General features: G+C 47.8%; 1 protein-coding gene across 2 annotated transcripts in view; it reads right to left on the bottom strand.

Annotated features, from left to right (window-relative positions):
* The window catches only part of PHGDH (phosphoglycerate dehydrogenase), a 149664-nt gene that overhangs the window by 98357 nt on the left and 27839 nt on the right, over positions 1-23468 (bottom strand). The window contains exon 1 of one of the 2 annotated variants that reach the window (XM_085618557.1): positions 9007-9494. The exons of the other annotated variant lie outside the window; for it this stretch is intronic. Coding sequence (XP_085474683.1) covers positions 9007-9147 — 141 coding nt within the window. The 5' untranslated portion in view covers positions 9148-9494. Of the gene's footprint in view, positions 1-9006; positions 9495-23468 lie in introns of those variants that run through there. 2 annotated transcript variants of the gene reach the window in all.

The raw sequence follows: 23468 nt of genomic DNA on the forward strand, positions 1-23468 counted from the left end.
TGCAGGATCTTTGTTATGCTGTTGGAATCTTCCCGGAGGCAATGGAGACACAACTGCTAAATGGAGATTAGCAAGCCACAAAAGAGACCTAAAAGGGTCTGTGATACAGGATGAAAGGTTAAGCCTGCTAGAATTCCCTGGGCCCCTACTCAGCACGTTTCCTTAAAGGGTCAGCCTTAGTTTTAATGTAATACACGTTTCCTCTGCTTTTTTAACATTTTAAAGGCGGATGAAGGGAGAGGCTAGGATACATCAGTCCCTCCCCATCCTGGATTGACCTATAGCCGGGCAATCCGTTACACCTGGAGGCAGAGGTATCATGTCTTATTAACTGTACCCTTAAAAAACTAGGAATTACTGGTTGAATTGTTAATTCTGTACTTAATTCCATGATCTATTTCTCATTTCACTGGGACAATTGCGGTTGCTTTCAGCGTAAATATCCTGGCTTATTGCACAGGATCAGCGGTGATCCCGCAGAGCTTATTATTTCAATGGGGCAGGTGACTAATGAAGTACTAGGGCACCGGTAATAGAGAGTCGCTGCATCATTTTTGGTACTATACTTACATTTTTCTAAAAATTGAACCAAGGGGGTAGTTAATGTACTCACATTTTCACTACCCTAAAATGTCCTCTCTAATGGCGGTCAAATTCTCTGAATAAAGCCCAGTTGGCTGGACTACTTTCTTTGGCAGCTCCTCCTCCTCAGAGGTGAAAAAAGCTTTTCCTTCGGTGAACTGAGGACCTGCCCCAACAGCAAGTTCTCACTCAGTAAGGTAGGCAATCTAACTCTTTGTCTTGAAGTCTAGGCAACTGTAGGGGGATCTTCCTCAGTTCTAAAGTCAATCTTGAGTACTTAAAGGAGGGCAGAAACAGAATCCCGTCCCCGATCCAGTCATTTGTTCTGTACTGGTAAAAACCTGAACCGATGTAATTCACATGGCCAGCTTACATCAGATGCAACTGTAGTTAGATACAGACCACCCAAACCACTCACTTGTATTGTGCAGCACTAAACAAATTTGGAGGAACCACGCTAAATTAGAGGGAATTTTTCTTCATATATGAACGAGTCCAATGACAACCTGGCATCCTAGAATATCACCAGATTCTCAGAAGCCACAGTGATGTCTAGCATCCCATAATTCCCCCTAAGGAGGCCCATTCATTCAGCGTCTTACACTGGCAAGAGGATACAAGAGAAAGGGGCGATTCCTGTGAGCACAAATGGCCATGCCCAAAGGCTCCATCTTTGGATAAGAGTAGCTCCTACAGACCTGGTGCCGTGCAGCACTGCAAATTGAGAAATAAAAAAAACTGGCACTGCCATAGCAGCCAGCGAAATAGGGAGATTGCACAGAGACAAGACAAAGGCAGAGCAGATTGAACATGACTGTGTTCCAATACATTACAGCCAGGTCAAGAGGTTATGCCAAGGCTTGTTTCCATACAAATAGAAGGGAGCTAACCTCATTAGAGTTGAAGTAGAAGATTTTCTTAGCATAGGGCCAGAACTGCTGGCCCTCCTCTACTTGCCAGTCATTTTTCAAGTGGTCATCTAGGGGGCACAACACCAAGGATCTCTATGTACCGGTCACTCGAATGATCGAGACAGACGGCATGAGGCAGAAATTCCACATTAAAAAAAAAATGTGTTCATAGCTTTATATAGCGCAAACTTGACCAGAAGGTATCGGGTATCAGAGCGCTTTACATGGGCACCAGTTGCGTTACACAAGGACACATTCTTTTTTGTTAGGCACGGGGAGATTAAGTGATTTGTTCAGAATCACATGATGTTGAGCATCATTGCCAGGACTCGAATCTGGTTCCCCAGATTTTAGATTGATCGCCCTAGCCGTTGGGCTACATCCTCTCCCCTAATTTACATCGCTGCTCAAATTCCATCGGCGGCTCCAAGGATTGCTCTCTTTTAGTTTTCCTGCAAGAAATCGGTGGTTCGCTGCCAAGAAAGCCTAGCTGCACGTTTTTTTGTCAAATTACATTTACTTTACTTTTTGTCTTCCATCCCTAGATTGCTGTAACTATCCCTCTGATAAACTGTGAGCTGGGGCCCTGCCCTAGTCTTGGTTCAGCATCGATGTATGCATTATAATACAGACCCGATTTTAACACATCATCTGCCTTTTTTAATTGTGTCTGCTTACCTTCCTCTCTTTCCCTTTCTCGTGGCACAACGAAAATATTTCTTAGCGGCTTAAGAAATCACCAACAGCCAAAACAAGTAAGAGCAGCATGCAAAGGGGACAGGAGGAAGGAGAGACCGACTGAGGTTACATTGGGATCCTCTCTGGCTGGAAGCCGATTGCAAATGGAGCGGAAAATACTTCTTAGGGGAACAAGGAGGCTGACATTGCTGACTGTACTAAACCCCCGGGCAGGAGGACAGATGTGAATGTCAAACAGATTCTGGCTGCGCGCCTTGTACCTTCAGTATATTTTCTTATTACCCCAAAATGTTCTCCTGCAAGGGAGATCACAGCGGGATCGCTACTCTCGTTGCTCGCTTTATTATCAAATCCTGCTAATTTAAGGAAATAGTTCACAGGGACATATGGGTTGCTCTTGTTTTTAGTTGAAAAGATGTGAATGTAGAACAGATTATGTCTGCGCGCCTTGTACCACGAGTATATTTTCTTATTACCCCAAAATGTTCACCTACAAGGGAGATCACGGCGGGATCCCTACTCTGGTTGCTCGCTTTATTATCAAATCCTGCAAATTTAAGGAAATAGTTCACAGGGACATATGGGTTGCTCTTGTTTTTAGTTGAAAAGATGTGAATGTAGAACAGATTCTGGCAGCGTGCCTTGTACCACGAGTATATTTTCTTATTACCCCAAAATGTTCACCTACAAGGGAGATCACGGCGGGATCCCTACTCTTGTTGCTCGCTTTATTATCAAATCCTGCTAATTTAAGTAAATCGTTTTTGGTAATTGAATGCCAATGTTCTGCCAGGCAAAACTAATATCACCTTCAGAAAGTTTAAATGTCTACCAACTTCTTCCTTGTTCTGCCCCGCTTTCCACGAGTACGAGCCACCAACCACAAATGCTCCATTACCGCTACACCCATCCTCAGCTTCAACCACAATGTGGATCCACTCCGTGCCCAGAAGCTGCAACACTTGGATGTACTCTATGGCACGTGAATTATTGGAAAAGACCCTCAGACAACTTCAACTGGCCCAAAACCAAACTTTAGTGTAGGCCTGGAATTACAATAACAAGCACTCGCAAAGCAAATACCAACTGCTTTTGGACAGTTGTGGTGCTGCCCTAGTTTTGGCTCAAAGACTCTTTGCAGGCGGGGCCAGTGTCATAGGGGGCATTTGATCTCAGCCTATCGAAGTAGACAGAACCATCTGATATGGACTTGTGTAAGTCTTTGATCTTGGTATTTCCATTTTTGCGTGATGATATCTTGTCCCTTGGACTAAATGACTTACGTGTAAATGCAAGAATAACACCGGACAATGTGCGCATGATTTCATGGCGAAGCGTGGCCAGAGTTGCTACTTGCATTTGGGATGTTATGTGTTTTACTCTTAATGAACTTTTTTTTGTTTACTGGTAGCACGGCGCTTGCTTAGCTGCATATTCGTCGTAATTTCAAACATTTGTGTTTCGTTTAAACTATGGAGTGCCTATGATGTCTTTTACAGTGCAATATAGGCACTGGGAGGAGCCATATTAATACACACCTTGACCTATGCTCTAGCTGGTATCATTTTCAGTCAGGAGTACTTCTCGTCGGACATAGTGCCAGCGGCTCTTAGGAATCTACTTATTAACTATCTGGAGTTTCTGCCATTGTTTTTAGAATACTGTAAACTCTGTTCGACTAGTGTTATTAAATTAAGTTTTCTGCATTCAGGATTACTCTATATAAACAAAGTTTGTTCTGCTGGACAGCGTATGTAAAATATGCAAAGCATTTCTCAATGTGCATCCCTGCCATTCAAAGAAATAAGCAAACATTGAATAGCTGGGCATAAACAGAGAGTGCTCTGTATGGAGAGTAGAGAAGGGAGATGGAGCACTAGACCGGCCAATGAAGTGAGAAAAATGGAGCCAGGGCTCCCCTAGAACTTCAATGAGGGCCTTCTGAGCAAGAGGCTGTGGATTACTTGTTTTCCGGCCAATGAAGTGAGAAAAATGGAGCCAGGGCTCCCCTAGAACTTCAATGAGGGCCTTCTGAGCAAGAGGCTGTGGATTACTTGTTTTCCTGGGGACCACAGGTTTGGTGCATAGCGTAAGGCGTGGGACTGCAATAATTAACTGTCCAAGTGAGGAAGTTTCTAAGCAGGGCTTTTCTTTTATTTGTCTAATTAATGCTACAGTAAGGCTGAGTGACGACCAAATGCAAAATCTCACACTTAATTGTGCCTATGTTATGAGATTAGACATAGCACTATTGCTACCTGCCCTGAGAAGCATTACTTTACACAAGTTCACTAACACAGACTCTGTTCTCCTCATCCCTCCCTGATCATCAAAGGGCAAGGGGGGGGCGCATATCTCTAGCACAAACAACCAAAGCACAACAGTCCTATTTTTTGTTTTCCTTCAATCGAATTTTATGGGAAAACTAAACCATATTTATTTTAATACTATTTACCCATAGGTGATGTTAGTGTGCGTTTGTGAGAACGCAGAGGTGTTTGACTGACCTGCAACGATATTGCAACACATGCAAATGATGTTATTTCTCTGTACAGGTTTGCACGCAATCTCAAAAAGCCTCCAAAATATTCTTAAAAACCCTGCATGAAAACTGACTTTGACTTAATACTTCTAATTCTCAACTCTCCTTTATCTTTCAAATGACTCTCTCCTTCCGTTCCTTTCTCTAAATGCCTTGTTTCTCGGAGCACAATCTACTACAAATCACATGCTTGCCTTAATCCCTATGATTGCATCTGTGCCAACTGCCCACACCTCAGTTCAAAGAGCACAACCCCTCCTTTAAAAGTCATACCCTTGCTACCTAACAATACCCAAATATCCTGTAGCCCATCTATTAATTCAGCCAATCAATGCATGAATTCCCCCTCTCCCACTAAGGGTCACACCTACCTCCGATTAAAGTAATCTAATGCATGGCATGCTTCCAAGAGCACCAGACTAGACCCAATAACCAGCACCCCCTCCCCTCCCCCAAAACCCAACCTACTAACTCTGAGTCCGGATCAAATCGCTGCCTGGCATAAAGTGCTACAATACCCCTTCAGGGGTGGTAAGTACTATGTAAATGGGATTACAATATGTAACCCTCCTGCCTAATACTAATTGCAGTGCACTCAGTGGTTGGGCAGTAGACTAGTTCATACAGACTGCATAATAATTTCCTTATACTTCTTGACACTCTCGCATTGACCGTAAGACAAAACTGCTATGAATCATGTCCATCATGCAATTACGAGACAGAGCATTGACATCTGAGGCAACACTGGAGAAAGAAGAGACACCCTAGAGGTTTTAGAGCACGATAAAACCTGGTGTCAATCCTGGCTTCCCCTCTACACCCATGCAATGCAGCGTTGTGATTGGTCCCAGCGCCCCGTTTCGGCGCTCAGACGGGGCCTGGGCATGTTCTCCTCGAAGGGGAGAACATGCTAAGTGCACATGAATGTTTGGCCGGCCTGAGACGGCCAGCCAAACATTCATGAACACTTAGGGAGCGAAAAATATTCCGCCCGTCCCCCGCTCTGAGTGTCAGCAAGGATGCCCCGCCAAGCTGCGGCACCCGCAACAAGAAACAATTTAATGATAATAGCATTGAGTTGTCATTTTATGTTTCCTTACACTACTGAAAAGCAGGGAGGGCGACTCCCCACTCTATGCAAATATTTTATTAAACCATGCCTCCTCTTCATTCGTTGTCACAGATTAAAGCAACTTCAAATGTGTGACTTGATGGTGTGCATTGTACAAAAACCTCTCGTATATTTTATCGTGGATTATAACGCTGCTACAATGCATAACGTAAACCACAAACATATCAGGGATGCATGACAACTGGCTAGCCTCTTAGTTCACTAACAACACTGCTGCCAAGGCAGGGAGTGTGTGGGGGGGGGGGGGGGGGGGAGCATGACCGTTTCTCAATTCATGTTTAAAAATATCGCTTTTATTGAATGGTTTTCAATGCACTAAAACGACCGTGATAAAGAAATACACTTTAAAAAAAATGTGCATGATGTTGGTAGCACGATTATTTAAAATGCCAAACATTTTTACTGCTCGGCTCGTGCACAGACTTTTGGCTCGGCTCTCCCTGATAACTTATTGGCTCGCCCACCTCTACCTCGCAATGACTGCACTGTACACGGAAAAACACTATCTGCACCTTCTGAACGTGCACAAACAGAAACAATTTCCCTGCACGGCTTTCGCTGTGCATTGGCTCCATTACCAGACAGAAACGGTCTCCTTAGATCTCCCGCACCGTCCGCGCAGACATGCTCTCTAATTCCAAGCAATGGAGAAACACTCCCTCTGCAGCTCGTGCACCGTATGTGCACAAAGATGCTCTCTCTCTGCACTGTACATAGAAGTATTCGCTCTGTGGCTTCTTGCACTCTATGCACAGACACAAGTTTCTCTCTCCACTTCTTGCACAGGATGTACATCCCGAAGTGCTCTCTCTGCGGCCCCTGCACTGTACACAAATGTTTTCCACAAGGCTCCAGGCCTGTACTTGCAAAAAACTATAGCTGCAGTTCCTACTCTGTACAAAAACACCTCTCTCTCTAGCTCTGGCACTGTGTGTAGAAACAGAAGCGCTCCCTCGGCACCTGTTGCACTGCAACCCCCTCTCTGCAGCTCCTGCATGGTCCCCATTCTAAAGCCCCTGCACTCCGATAAGCTCCCTCTGCTGCGCTTGCATTGTGGACCGAAAAGTTGCACTCCACAGATATCGTTTGATCGGGCAGCATTGGGCACATATGGTTCTCTGTAGCTCCCGCTGGCCCTCGGGTCCCGCTGGTGAAGGGGGAGGATGCTTTCTTGGCTGTGTTCCCTCCCCTATTCTTCCCAAAGCCCCGGGGCCTCGGCTGCTGCAGGAGTGAAACACAGGCGGCCTCTTGCATCAGACAGCGGCGGAATGCACGCGCGCTGGACTTCACGCGGGACTGCAGACGTCAGCAGGATCCGCAGAACCCACCTGGAGTCCGAGCCCAGCTGCATCCGCGGCAGTGACTCCTGAATCTTGACCCGCCTGTGGCACGTACCAAATAAGAAGGGGGGCTACAAATTAGATATGGGGATAAAAGAAGACGTATAACACACTACGCGATGAGCAACTCTTGGAGTCCTACAACTACAAGCAGAAATTGCTGCCGAGTGACGTCTGACAATATATGGGACACAAAAGCCCAGCGACATACAAGAATTAAACAAACGTGTTCACCGTATATAGCGCGCTTTACAAATGCCACGTGTAATATATATATATATATATATATATATATATATATATATATAGATAGATAGATAGATAGATAGATAGATAGATAGATAGATAGATAGAGGATCGCATATTTTTACAGAAACTAACGTCACATTAAATTCGACAGGACTATCAGCACCATCACTGAAATGCAAAAAACATCAACTTTGTAATTAAATAGGCACCAAACGCACACAGCGTTCAAAGGCAGTGGACAGCCTACTCCCATCCATTGAGTTCGATCTGTGACGTGAGAGTTCATCCAAAGCTCAAAATGCGTGAGTCTCACTCGCAAAGAGTAAGCCTTGAGGTGTCTGAATATAAACTCTAGACAAAGTGTTTTACATGATGCGGGTATTATCAGTCAGGCTCTGTGCATCTGCACTTACTGTAGGCAACAGGGAGCGCGCGCCATCAGTTCTCAGCAGAAAGCAGGTACTCTGCGATAGGACATACGAACCAACTACACTTCTCTACCTCTCCAGTCCAGGCAGGTCTAAACGGAATTGGATCGGTTCCCTTTCCTTTGATATATGAGTTATACATTTCTCAATTAATACTGAAAAGCACCCAACCTTGGGCACCGGCTTTAAATTTCTTCGTCATGTCACTGAAGCAGTGCTGTAAGGGGTTGTATCGCACGTCGTTTCAGCTCTGCTGCCTTCTCATGCACCAGCCCCTCAAACCACCTGCAGTGTCTCAGCTCTGGAGCCACCACGTATTGCAAAAGCCAGACTCTAATATTCCCATATTACTTTTATTACGTTCCAGAACGCTCAGGGCAAAACTACTAGGTGTTCTCTGTGACCCTAAGATCGACCCAAATATGTGCATTCAAAACCCCACTGGACCGGTATATCCTAACTTTGAGCCAAATGAGCCCCCGTTGACTGCAAGTCAAAGGGACACGGCTTTGTAAGTCCTGTGATTTCCTTCATACAACCATTAGTTTCAGTCGTGTTGGTCGAATTGAAGTGAATCAGGACTACAAAACCCAGGATGCACTAGTTTCTAGCTGCCGACCGCCCCCCTACAACCACCGACGTGTTTCTTTGTCAAAGCCAGTCACCTCCTCCTGACCCACCACCTGCAGCATGTTCAGCCGATCCTAGCCCATGTTTGTAGCATGTCATTCCTGGCCCACCAGAGGCATGTCACAAGGGGCTCTAAGATTCGAGCGTAGGTCTGGGCTTCGGGTTCTCATGTGCCTCAGTGAGAAGGTGCACGTGGGTCGGGGTTAATCCTGGACACTGCGGTGGAGTGTTCCTTGCCTCGATTTACGATACATATTCAGGGTCCGGTGTGCAGCACCCTTCGTCCTCGCAAGACCTGCCGGGTCTGGATATGCACAATTTGTGTCCTTACCTGATCTCTGCAGGGGCGGAGAGGCCATGGCGTGGAATGGATCGGTGCCAGGTGTGCTGAAGGTGTGCATGCAGGGTACTAGCCCAATCTGTGCCGTGGAGTGATGCGCACTTTTTTTCACGCGGCACGGTGCCAGCCGGCGAGGTCTGGGTAGCTCCTTACCTGGATCTCTGCGATGAGTTGCTGCGGGCTGAGGTTTTGCTTTTCCTGCACCTCGATGCCCTGGGCCTGCAGGATCTGGCGGGTGCAGGGGTCCAGGCTGTCACTGATCAGGACCCTCCGGATGTCGGTGAGCTGAGCCATGCTGGCGGTTTCTGTCCCGGGTTGTCTCCTCGGCGGTGCAGGGTTCTTCGCCGCTGCTCACTGGGCCATGAATGAATAGAGGGGCTCCGAGCTCTGCAGAGATTCCCAGGCTCCCACGCTTGGCGTTGATTGGACAGGAGCGTTTAGCACCTCCTTTGAATCAGAGTCCACCCCTCCCTCTGCCGTCTCCTCATTCCCTTCTCCCTCACTCTCCTCCTTTGTTGCTCACCGACTCCGCCTTCTCACTTGCCTTTTCGCTACTCTTTATCTTTCCCCCCGTCTTTCTCTCCTGCCGTTTTCCTTCTCACTGTCCTTTCCTCTCTCTCGAACAACCGCGTTTGAGCTCCATCGGGAATGTTTTTAACTGGTCCATTTTTTTGTGTGTCCTGTACTCAACTAGCTGTGTTTTTTGCAAAGTGCAGTGAGTACGTGACCTTCTGTAGGAACGTTTAGTTAGTTTAAGATAAGTAGTGGCGACCTCATGACATTGGGAGGGAGGGGTGGAGGGGGGGAAGCAGGCCACTGACAAGGTTATTGTGTGTGTAAAAGGCCGCTTTATTGGAAACAGGTGCACATTACAATATAAAATCCTTGGCCGAAACGCCTTCCAAAACTAGACCTCACTAAATATAACATGCCTAGCACCGCCCCCCGCCCCCTCCCCTAAATACCTTCGAGCCCGCCCCCGCCCGTACATTACAACATTACAACAATATAAAACATTATAAAACATTACACTCCTGTATAACCCCCCCAACAATCTCTAAATCCAAACCTTCTGTTAACCAAAACTCCCCTGCCTGCCCCTTTACAGCTATCGGCCCCCAAACTGTGTAACCGAACTAAACTTACCAACCTAACCTTTCCCTGTCGATAACCCAACTCAACAACATAACTCCACCAACCTCCGGTAAAACTGACCAGAATTCACCATAACCCCCGCCACCCAGAAAGAGAGGGGCGGTGGGACCACCACCCTCCTCTCTTTCTGCCCCCCCAAACCACAGAGGGCTTTAAACACCCAAGTCCGGCTTCCGTACATTCAAACACCGCGACAAAACCTCCCTGAGCTCCAACAAATAAAGATCCATGCCCAACCTTGACAAGTGAACCCCGTCTCCACGAAAAAACTCTACCGCCTCAAAGCGGATATCTTTGTGGGTCACTCTCCCAAAGCCCAAATCCCGACAAAACCTGGAGATCTCCAAATTCACCTTCCGCCGGGACCTGTCAATCACCCTGGGATTCAAAGCCCCTCTCCACACCCTGCGCGGGACCAATTCTGTCCAGAGGACATGACAACCGGACCAATGCTCCTTCAACAACGCCAAGTCCCTTTTCATGGCTCGCAATAATACCACCCCTTTCACACTGCAAAGATCATTCTCCCCCAAATGAATTAAAAGAATATCCGGGCATTGTCCCCTCACCATGGCTTTATTCAAACAGGGAATCAGCTCCCTCCAAAGCATACCCCCCTTCCCCTTCCATACCAATCGAAAAAGGCTGCAATTGAAACCCAAACTCCCCCCAAAATAACTTTTGCACGCTTGAACGTGCGCCCACTTGACGAAGGAATGCCCCACAATCTACACCTTCAATTCCCTCGTGTGTGGCCCGGCCACCGAACCTGAAAAGAAAAACAAGCATGAGACTCAAACCAAAGAAGTGGACGCAGGCGCCGGAGGAGCATTTTCTCTTACATATTTGTGAAAGCAGGAAGATGACCAACGCCCTAAGCGCATTATATCGCCCTGTGACCAACCCCGGTTATGCGCCTCAGTCGCCGCCCCAATCCTAAAAGAGTGCGTCCCAAACTGGGCCCCATCCAAACCCAAATGCTGTAACCCCTTACGCAGGACCATACACAGCTGATAGTCAGAGACGCGCGCCCCATCCATGTGTCGAAAAACTAACTCGCCCCCATCACCCCCTGAGAGAGTCTTCCATTGCCTCGCCAACCGCAGCGGACATGTGCAACTAGGGGACCCTGCTTCTAACCAAACCCCTTTACCAACCCCCCTCTGATCTGTTTTGGAACTAGGCAACCAAACGTGCACACCTGTGTCCGAGAAGAACACGTCCTGCCAACAAATGCCCCGCTTCACCTTAGTCTCCAGAAGCTCCGAAACCTGAAACGCCCCAAAAAACATGAAAACCATAAGGGTAGAAAACAACGAAACCTCAAAATCATCTGTGCAAACTGCAGGCAACACAGCCAACAAACGAGCCAGCGTCTGCCAGGAAATAGGCAAACGAGACACCCCAGTACCACCCCGTTCTCTAGCCCAACCCTCAAGCATCCTGCGTCCTATTTCCCCAGCAGACGGGGCATAACCCCAAAAAAGCTTACCCATGAAGGCAACCCCTGCCAGTTTCCCGGCAATAGTAACTCTTGACAGACCCTTCTCAATGAGGTCAAGGATAAAGTGAACCACATCATCTGAACTGCGCCACAGCTCCTCCCTCCTACAAGCTCCTGAAGACAAAAATTCCTTCCATGCCAATGCATATGTTGTACGCGTGGAAACCGACAAGGAACCTACCACCAGTTGAAACACCCTGCGTTGCCGACCGACCAGAGGTGCTCCGGCATCGGGGTCGGTGTCCTGTCCGCCTCTTTGGCCAGCCCATGGAATCTCCCCCACTGCGAACGAGACAAAGCATCCGCAATGTCATTGTCCACACCCGGCACGTGCAAAGCCCTGAATGAAATATCATAGCGCAGACAGCCCAGCACGAACACCCTCATCAATTTCAAAATCTGCTCATCCCTGGCCGATTGTCTATTGACTATTTGCACCACTGCCATGTTGTCCACACGGAAGAGCACCCTCTTATGTTCCAGCTCTTTGCCCCAAATGGTCAAAGCCACCAAAAGTGGAAAAAGTTCCAAAAAGGCAATGCTCCGCCCACCGTTCTTCCACTCCTGTGGCCACTGCTCTGCACACCAATGCCCCTGCCAGTAGATGCCAAAACCCTCACTGCCCGCTGCATCTGAGAACAGTTGCACATCCCACTGCACATCCTCGTCCCTGGCCAATGGCACCCCATTAAAGGAGTGCAAGAAAAAGGACCACATCCGCAGATCTTCCCTCACTCCTGCTGACAAGCGCACGTGATGGTGAGGCAAGTGCCGGCCTGCTAAAGCCCGGCCCAGGCGCCGACAGAAAGTCCGCCCCGCCCGAACCACCCTACAAGCAAAGTTCAAATGGCCTAGCAACACCTGTATTTCCTTCACCGTCACCTTCGGCCGGGCCAACATCTCGTCCAGCAAAGCCAACATTTTGGATTTCTTATCCGCGGGCAACCGAGCCTGCATCGCAACTGAGTCAAGTTCAATGCCCAGAAATGAAATGACAGTATCCGGCCCCATTGTTTTCTCCGGAGCCAAAGGCACCCCCAACTCCTCCATAAGCTCCTGAAACGAATCCAGCGCATGTCGGCACTCTGAAGAGCCAGGGGAGCCCACAAAAAAGAAATCATCCAAATAATGGGTGACCCAGCTGTGACCAGTGCGATGCGTGAAAAACCACTGCAAAAAAGTGCTGAAAAGCTCAAAAAGAGCACATGACACCGAGCAACCCATAGGTAGCGCCTTATCCACATACCATTCACCCTCAAATTGTATACCCAACAAAGGCCAGTCGTCCGGATGAACCGGGAGCAGCCGGAAAGCCGACTTGATATCGCACTTTGCCATGCCTGCAGCTGCGCCCGCGGTCACAACCAGTGACATGGCGACGTCAACTGAGGAGTATGACACCGAAGCAGCGTCTTCGTCGATAAAATCATTGACTGACGACCCTTCAGGCCATGACAAATGCTGAATCAGCCGAAACTGCCCCTCCTCTTTCTTGGGCACCACACCAATAGGGGAAATGATCAAATTAGGAACTGGCCACTCTCCAAACGGGCCTGCCATCCTCCCCTCCTGCACTTCTTTACGCAATTTTTCACTCACCACCAGTTTGTGCTCTGATGCGGATTTCAGATTATCCGCCCACCGTCTCTGCCGGGGCCCGTGGTACCCCAAATGAAAACCCCACCTGAAACCATCCAAAAGAGTCTGCTTTGCCACCAAATCCTCGTAGCCATCTAAGGCATCCTTTAGCTGAGCCAATTTAATTGGCGTAGGAGCCCTTTGGCCCAGAACCCTGTGCGCCCCTACCCCCTCGTCCACCCTGCGACTGCTGCGCACTGCCAGACATCCCTGCACCTGCTTGCTGCCCCTGCTGCCCTCCTGATGGCCTAACGCCCCAGCAGTTGACGAGAGGGTGCCGCTTGCCGCACTTAGAACACTCGTGCCGGTATTTACAATACTCCCGAGTGCACAGGCCCTTGTTGAAATCCCAACAAGCCCCGACCCCAGTCTGTGATGCGGCTGAGCCTCCCACCCCACCCCGGGTGGGCTTTCCCTGAAAGGGCCGGTAAACTAGCGGCAGACCACTAGCCGTAAAAATCGTCTTACCCCCTGGCGCGGCCCCCATGGTATGTTGCCACAGGTCATTATCTAACTCACCCCATTTTGCTTCAGAATCCCAAGCCATACGGGCCCGAAATTCCTCGTCATACTGAGCCCAAGCATAACCAGTACCAGTGATTTGAGCCTTCCGTATAACATCCATATATTTAAATATGGCCACGCAGCGCTCGGGAAACTTTTCACAGTATACACTAGCATAAATTAAGAACGCCGCCGTCCAATTCTCGATCGTCAGCGGCACCTTAGGGCGCTTAGCCAGTTCGTACTCCTCTTCTTTAGAACCCTCCTTAGACCTCACCTCTCTGTGTAACAGCTTCAGAATCTCCACATATTCACCCTTCCAAATACGCTCTTTTGTTGCCAGCATTAAATGCGCACCCAGAGGCTTAGTCACCCCCATGTACGGGAGCTTCTTGATCTTTAATTCTTTGCTCTGCGGCTTCTCCTTACCATCGCCTGCCTCCGCCTTAGACCCACTCTCCACCTTGGCCCCCGACAACGCTCCCTCCGTCCCCGTGCCAACCCCCGTATCCTTCACATACTTCCCTCTATATAATCTCCCCTCCGACACCCCTCAACCCCCGTCCTCCCCAGACCCCACAGACACCATAATAGGTTTGGCCTGTGTTTTCGCGCTCTCACCTGGCTCTAAAGAGGGTGTGCGGACCGACTCCGACCGCTTCACCGCCCGTGCAGAAGAATCCCTTGGAGGATGCGCCCTCTCTGACGGGCCGTGCTCTCCTTCAGCTTTCACCACCACGGACTGTGCAATGGGTGCCACACCCGGAACCTGTAACAGACTACGAGAAACATGAGAATGTCCCCCCCCCTCGTAGCCCCGAATGTCCCCTTCCTCGGGGCTGTCTTCATCATAATCAAGCAGTATTGGCTCGTCCACCAGCAAATCCTCTTGAGCAAAATCCACCACACGGGCCTTACCGGACCCTGAATGAGCACTACCGGCCTCCGCGGCCTTAAAACCACCCTGCGGGGGAGCCGACTGTACACGCCGGTCCTCCCCTCTACTTCGCTTAACATAACAATCCATCCTGTCAGAAAATTCCATCCACCTTGACCGGCGTGACGTTGGGGCCAGCGAGGCCGCGCCGGACCTTCGTGAGCTGGCCGCGACGGGATCCCCCGCCGGTACGGAATGTGCCGCGCAAGGCCTCATCCTCCCTTCTCCTCGGCGATAATGGGCCGCACCTCGCCCTACCGAGTCCGCTGCTCTGCTACTTGACCTACCCTGTAAAGAAAAAGTTTGGACTGGTGTGCCAGGAGCAAGAAAACTACCAGCTGCCCGCGACCCACCACCACTCAAAAAACCCGCGCCTGATAGACCACTTCCCGAAACACCCGCTCGCCCCACTCCCACAAGCTGCGACGACACCATCTCCTCCTCATCCCCGCTCCATTCCAGCATGGCGTGACCCAAAGCAGACGCCGCAACAACGCCATATCCTTCCCCCATAGATAGCGACCTACCCGACCTCGAACGGACGCGACTGCTCGCCCCATACACCGCCCTCGGCCTGCCACCGCCCATAGTGACCTGCTCCCGGGAACCTGACCACCCCACTGCTCCCTCCCCTCCAATGCCCCGGACACCTTCTGCCCAGGAGGGAAAAATGTCAAGGCCCTCGCTCTCAAAACCCCCCCCAGTTGCCTCCCCGCCCCCCACAAACCAACCTTCTTCCCCAACCCCCCCTCCCCAGCCCCCCCAACAAGCTCCTCATCTAATGCATGCCAAACCCCCCCTCCTTGGGCCTGTAGCTGTTCTGAACTCCCCCGCTCCAAAAACCCCTGCTCCCCCTGCCTCCTCAATTCCTGCGCCGGACACCACCCCTCCACCTGCGCCCATTCTCCCTCTCCCAACGAACTCGCCCCCACCGAGAAAACCGCGCCCCCTACAGAAGAACCCGGCGAAAACAGTAAGGGGCTGCTAGGCGCTGCGTCGCCATGCCCGCCGCACCGCTCGTCCGCCACACCCGCCTCTGAATACCTCCCCAGGCTCCTCATCTCTGGCACCTGTCCACGTGACGACTCCGGTCCCATTTCCATCCTCCCCGCACTCCCCGCGACAAACGAACAATCCCCAAAACCAAAACCGGCTGAACCGGCCACAAGTTCCGACCCCCGCGCCCGACCTGCTTCCTGCTCCAAAACCGCCGGCCCGCCCACACTCAGCACCGCACCCCCCTCCCTCGCGCTACATAAACCCACCTCCGGCACCGAAGACGAACGACGCTTAGTGCCGCGCCAGCCCCCGCGCTTAACCACCACCGCAGGAGATGACAGGGAGCGCGCCGCTGACACCAACAAACCCGCCCCAGGCCCCGCCGCAGACTCCACACCTGCCTCCCCCGGCACCGTTACCCGACCCGACTGGCCATAACGAGCGGGGACCGCCCTTCTCACACGCGGGCGTCCCCGCTCACTCACCGGAATCTGCCTGGAACGCTTCGGAGAAGTACACGCAGCTACCGCAGCCGCCACTCCGGCCGAGGCCTGCCGCGGGGGACGCGACGGCCCCGCGACCTCCCCGATAACCAGGTCCATCCTGCCTGCCTCCGACAAGAGCCTGAGAGCCTCAAGCACTCGGTAATCCTGAGAAGACATCACGACCAACAACAACCTTCGCAATAGTAAGCAAAAACACCACAACAAAAAACACGCCACTAGCCTAGCTCCCGGCCACCAGGTCACCAAACCTAAAATGGTGGCCGGGAGCAGGCGCCCAAGGTATTTATACCTGGGCAGAATTTAGCTATTTTTGGGCTACATTTGGGCTACATTTATGCTACTAGCAAGCCCAAATTTAAAAAAGGCCGCGCAGGGCCAGCAACCCCTCCCCCCACACACCCCCTCCCAAACTGCCCGGGGGTGGGGACTCCCTACGGTCGCCTTCCCCCCCCCAAGCCCCCCTTGAACGAGCTCCTTCGCGCTGTTCCAGAGTAGTATTGCACCTGGCAGTCCTCCTTATGCTGCCTGACCTTCCCATGGTTGCCTGACCTTTCTTAAAGGGCTCGTCCTACCTTAAACTAGCCGACCGTCCTCAGCATTTTTCAACTTCCTCTTTTACTGCCTGGAATACTACTAGACCTCACTGAGCCCAGGCTCCGTGCACTGCACTAACCTGGCTTCCTCACAATGCCTGACCTTCGCAGTGCCCTCAGGTTCCTCAAACTATTGATTCCAAATACTCTCCTCCCTTTCACATACTGCCCTGACATTTTTAGGTTCCTTTCGATGTTACTAGTACCATTATATGTATAATGTACTTATTTATAGGGGTTTCCTGCTAGCCCACTTCATCCATTGGACTGTTGTGTCATTCACTTTTTTTCTGCCGCCCACCACAGCAAACTGCACCGCGCAGTGGGGTTGTCCTCTTCAGCCATTGGCTAACTTTTCGCTAAGTGCTGACATTCTGTCATTTCACCAGGTACAAAACCACATCTAAAGTAGCAGTAGGGACTACTATGGCAATGTGCTTTTTTGAGACCGAAAATATTTTTTTTAGCCCATGTTTTTATTTAGATTGACGAGGGTCCGGGTGCATTCCACACTATACAGTTTTCCAAAAACCCACAACAAGCCAAATGGTTGACAGCTACTGTCACATATCTTGGCTTTGCCAATGCTTTTTTAGGACTAATATTGACAAAGTCTGTCTATTTATTTTAGGAATAGCATTAGTCAACTCCTTTTCATTGTACTAACTACAAATATATGATTTTTGAGTGAATACTTTATTGTTTGATTAATAAAAAATATTACAATACTGGACGTGCAACAATAAAAACGTATGTCAGACAGTTGCTAAAATATTTACACAAGGGGGGCAATAGAAAAGAGCGTTAACTTAGCTTCTGTATCTTTACTTACATTATTTCCTTATGCTCTTTTAAAAGCAAGGCTAAATGCAGCAATTTAATCCATTAATACCGTCACGTATAAATAAAAAAGAATGGGAGGGTATGATTGTTAATAATAAATAGTTTTTTAAAAAACCTAATCAACACCCATTAAAAAATACATACGTAGTCTTTATGTGTTCATGCTGTGTTTAAATGTGGACTACATTTAAACTGGAAGTCCTTTTGGTTAAGACACAATTAAAACCGTGTTAATTCATTTTAGTTTTAACATCATACGAAAACATTGGGGCAAGACCCTAGTCGTTGCTGAAAAACTACCAACTAATCCACTGATGGTGCAATTCTATTTGTGAGTAGTTCAAACCCTACATAAGATGGCAAAAACTTCAAAATCGCACAAGACAGGGGACAATAAAAGAACGGTGTGCAAAATACAATGTTCAGCCTCTATCAATTAATACAATAAAGTAAACAGGTTAGCAACACAACATGCTTAGTTATCCCCAGTGTAAATTAACAATTGTTGGCTTGCTGGCTCTCACATTTTGTAAGACTTTTGGCTGCTCTTATAACAAACGTAGTCAACCAGATGGTAAACACTGGATTATCCGGGTTCATGGAAGCAAGGATGTCTTATATATGTAATACACTTACTCATAGGGGCATTCAGTAAGTCCTCCTCATTAAATGGTCTTCTCTGGCTTTCACATTTTGTCTTCCACTCACTGTAGCACACAGCACGGGGCAGTGGATCAACCCACTTCAGCCATTGGCTAACTTCACTGTGAGTGACTGCATTCTGCTCTTTACAACAGAGCATTCATACACATAGTAAGTAGTTCTCTTCATTGTCAGGAATTATTAAGGCAATTTATGCTTCTTGAGACCAAAAAATTGTTTTATTTTTAGCCATTTTTTAATATTGACAAGGGCCGTGCAGCTTCTCCAGTAGTAATGTTTTACAAAACCATAACAAAAGAAAACAAGCATTGACAAAGCCAAAAACTGGGATATACAATTCCTATCACCCAGAACATTTTCTTTGGGGTCAAGGATAAAAAGCTTTCATGTTTATTTTGTCCATTGGGCACATCAGGCCCAAAACTCTTGCAGCACAAATCGTTCAGCTGCTAGGTTGCAGCAACACAGTATGGATCTGTGGAAGATGATTGTCTTCCACTAAAGCGACAATGGTGCCATATGTATCGTATTGTATTGTAATTGCATTTATATAGCGCTTACTACCCCTGACGAGGCATCAAAGTGCTTTTTCAGCGAGTAGCACTCTACTCCGGGTCCCATAAAGGATTAGTGTTGAATTAGTATAGTGAAATATGAAAGTAATTTAAGTGGTGGGTAGGTTAGTCAGTTATTTGGATTCGGAAGGATAGAAGTGGAAAAAAGGTTTGTATTTATATAGCGCTTGTTACCCCTGACGGGGTGTTGAAGCGCTTTTTTTTGGCGAGTAGCACGCTACTCCGGAAACCCATAAAGGATTAGTGGTGAATTAGTATGGTGAAATATGAAAGTAATTTGAGTGGTGGATATTAGTCAGTTATTTGGAGTGAGAAGGATAGCGGAGGGATAGAAGAGGGAAGAAAGATTTGCATTCATATAGCACCTGTTACCCCTGATGGGTGTTGAAGCACTTTTCTGGCGCGTAGCACGCTACTCCGGAACCCATAAAGGATTAGTGTTGAAAATGAGTATAGTAAAATATGAAGTAATTTGAGTGGTGGATATACTATTGAGTTATGTGGATAGAGGAGGGTAGGCGGCGGGATAGAAGAGGGAAAGAGGTTTGTATTTATATAGCGCTTGCCACTATGTATGAGGTGGTCAGACTTGTTTATACGATTCATTAATAAAAAACCTTTACTGTTAGAATTAACAGTCTAAGGAAATGCAGAAAATTGTGATTCCAGCCTGCATTACTGGCAGTGGTTCCAGTATAAAAATGTAAACATGTTTGCAACATGTAAAAATGTTATGCTGTTTGATTTTATTCAAATACATGCATAGGCATGAAAGCAACATTGGCTATTGTTGGATTTTAAAATAAAAAGTACACACAAAAAATGTCAACTTGAAAAAAGTTTTGTTGATTCAGTGTCCATTTCTTTGAGGCATCAATTACAAAAGTCATTTGATGCATGCCAGTCTTAAAAAAACAACTTTAATAATGGAGAATCACTCTGGGACTAATGGTGGCCAAAAGCGATATGACATGTGTTGGGACAGGAATGTCCCCTACATGATGCACAGCCGTGTCCTCTGACCTGTGTGCCCGAACTGCATATACCTGTGATACTGTTTTTTCATTATCTTTGGCCAAGGCACACACTAATCCTGTGTTCTCGCAAAGACTTAGGCTCAGTCCTTTCCAATGATAGGTCTTGAACTTTGAAGTGAACCGGGAAGGACACACCGATCACACTCTCATAGTGACAGGTTACTACCGCCCCTATTGTGGGTTTTATGCATAGAGTACAGTGGTGGCAGCATACCATGTTTGGTGAATTATGGTAACAGGCTTTTTTCTGTGACATCTGAAATGTGTGCTTGCAGGCCTATTCATCTAAAGTTCAGCTGCTCACAATGAACCTGGAATCCCGAATGAACGCAGACATCCCATGTGTTGTATATGTGTTCTAGGGTTGATATTGTGCAGTGCATGAGTGATACAGGCCTGTGGGTTACATTTTGTGAAGCCTACAGCCCGGAACATGGTACAAGATGGAGGAGAGGTTGCTTTCTCCAGACAGCATATATGTATTGCTGGCATATCCTAAATGTGAGGGGGGAGCATCCGACACTATAGGGAGGAAAGAGGAGACCAGCTTTACTTAGTAATGACAGGGCCCTTTCTGATATTTTGGGCTGTAGTGTTAATGATTCTGACAGCAGCTGCCGTAAGGTAGATGGCAGTGGCTGCAGGATGGGGGCTTCAGTATCTGCTGTTTGGGAGAAGAGTCCTTTGAAGAGGCGCACATTGTTGTCTCTGATCCTGATCTCTGAGGAGGGGTCATAAATAGTTGGGTGCAGCCTGCTCTCGCCTTTTTGTACCTCTGTGGTGGGCACACCACCTGGAGACTGTTTTACTGGGTAGGGCATCCTTGCAGAATAAGGCCTGGCCTGGAAGGTGGCCTGGCCAGAATACATGAAAGGGGAACTGATCCAAGCCGGTTCTAAGGTAGCAGACCTGAAATACACATCCAGTGTCCGTGAAATCGGTATAAAGATAGAAGTGCAAGACCCCTCATGGTTCTTTGTTGCGGTCTCTTGTACTGAGGAGTGGGTACTCCGCAGAGTTCTCAGGGACTACTAGGGGCCCAAGGGTTGGTGTCACATTGACAAGCAACTCTCCAGAGGTGAGGGAACATCAACTGGAGTTGGGTCTGAAAAAGGAATTAGTGGACTGTCTTGGGAGCCAAGACAACCTGCCTTTGACAGAAGGAAGGAAGCGGCAACCCTGCAGGAGAAGGGATCATGGAAGGGACTGCTGGATTGACCCGGGTGGAGGGTCTGTGTGACAGAGGGTCTCTAAGCAATTGCGCTGAAGCAATTGTGGTACTGCCGGGCCGGGGAGGGCAATCTTCATCAATTATCCCTGTCATATCTACCAAGGTACCTGGAGCTGTGTGTCTGTGTGGTGGGCCTGACTGAAGCCGGGTTATGTGTCTGCGGGTGGCCCATTTGTCCCACTAGCAGACTGTGTTATCGTGGCACTGCCAGAGTCTGCCGGTGAGTCGGGATCAGTCCCGAAGAATAAGGGACTGGTCGTCGCCTCCAACACTGTGTGCCAAAAATAGCAACTGACGACTTGTGAGAGCCACTAAAGGCATGTGGCTCTCACACTCAAGAAGAAAGAACAAGTACTGACCAGCGTGTCAGCGTGAGCCACGCCATGAGACATGTACCAATCAAAGTGCAGTAGTGAACCACGATCTACAGTCAGCCTCCCAGAGAAGAGCCATCAACAGACGCCTCCACTCCTGATGGGACCCTCTTAGCGATGTGCTGCATCAACGGCTTCCATGCAACTCCTGGGAAGACTGGTGTGTGCTGTCTGGAAGCCTTCCTGCTGCTGATCTCACTGCTGTGGGAAGTCCGAACATAGCCCCGCGCTGCTTCTACAAACTGGATGAGAGCCTAGGCTCAAGAGGCTGAGTGCTAACACCAAACAACAGGGTGGCATACGCTTCACCCATTGACTTTACCATGATCTCTGAACCTGGGGGTGACACTGAGAAGGGGGAAACCATGAGGAAAAGTGAGAGGGATTACTGGTTAATTTGCAGAAGTCGCTGAAAGCACAAAGACTCCCATGTGAATCAGGTGCTCATGTATTTATTCATGCATATAATCTGTGTAGTGGATTTCTGTGTTTTCTGTGCATTGAAGTACTTTTCTCTGCTACAAAGAAAAGCACTAAGCTGGACATTGATCTTATTGAGCTGCTGCTGATAGGGAGGGTGGTATTGGTGCCTGAGCTTCAATACGGTTCAGTGACTAAATATCGAGGGACAGAATATGGCTGCCCAAAATATCGACTCAAAAATATCGAGGGACAAAATATAGAATACCTATCTACAAACAGGTAAGTATTCCCCTATAACCCACAACCCACTCCAAATAATAAATGAATACAATTAACATAATTATCAATTAATCAATTAATAAAAATGAATTACCAATTAATAAAACATAATTACCAATTAATAATTAATTAGCAATAAATTAATTATCAATACAAATAAATTAACATTAATATTTACTTAATTACAATAAAATTCCTTCCCACCCTATTCCCCTATAAACCCACAACCCGCTACAGAACTAAAATGCAAAATGAAATAAAACATTTAATAATTCATAAAAATTAATATTTAATTTACTATAATTAAATTACTTCCCACCCTATTGCCCTATAAACCCACACCCTGCTACGGAATTAAATTACGCAAAAATTAAATAACATAACATTCATTACTTAAAAAAAATTAAACATACATTACAAAAATGATATATAATTTTAACACATATACTAGCATACAAAACACACAAAAAAAATTGATATTATGAAAAACAATAGTTTAAATTCGATATTATGGTAATCAATATTTTAAACCTCAATTTCGATATTCTATCCAACTATATTTTGATAATTCGATATTCTGGCCTCTCTATATTTTTAATTCGATATTCTGGACAGTCGATATTTCAAATTTGATATTTTGGGTGTTTACCTTATCCGCCACTTCCCGGGACGTGTTCATATTGAAGCACCGGATTTGTCTGTGGTTCCTGCATTATATCCCCCATTTGCTTTGTAGAAGACTAATCCAGAAGGCATGCATGAGGAAAAGCCCTGGAGACAGTCCCTCCTCCTGCGTCAGATCCCCGAATGGTCTAAGCTCCCGTCCAAGTAGAGGTCTTCCAGTGTGTGTCTGCACGCATTATGCCAGTCCACTCGATCAGTCAGTGCAGTGCGTCTGGTTCCCTTGGGTGTACCAAGCAGTGGAATTGCTGGAGCGTAAGACTTTAGTAAGGAACAGAGCTCTTTTAAAACATCAGTGCGCTAATTGCAGCAACAGGGGTAATAAACCATTTTTACCCGCACATGGGTGAAACATGTAGAGGATGGCGTACACTGTAAAAGGCTTTTCGGTTTCTGCTGTGTCTCATAAATATCGACCTTCCATCCATTGCGCCACCCTCTGCAGCTGGGAGGCTAGATAGTAGTGCTCCAGGTTGGGAACAGCCAGTCCCCCTTGTCCCGTCGGTAAGTATAGCTTTGCAAGTGCCAATCTACAGTGAGATGTATTCCATGTCAGGCTACAGATCATACGTTCAATGGGTCGAAAAAAAGAGGGTGATAGATATAGCGGCAAGTTTGTAAAGTAATAAAGGAGATGAGGGTGGACCACCATGATAATCGAGACCCTACCTAC

This window comes from Triturus cristatus, chromosome 7 (genome assembly GCF_964204655.1).
Source record: "Triturus cristatus chromosome 7, aTriCri1.1, whole genome shotgun sequence".
NCBI classification, from domain to species: Eukaryota; Metazoa; Chordata; class Amphibia; order Caudata; family Salamandridae; genus Triturus; species Triturus cristatus.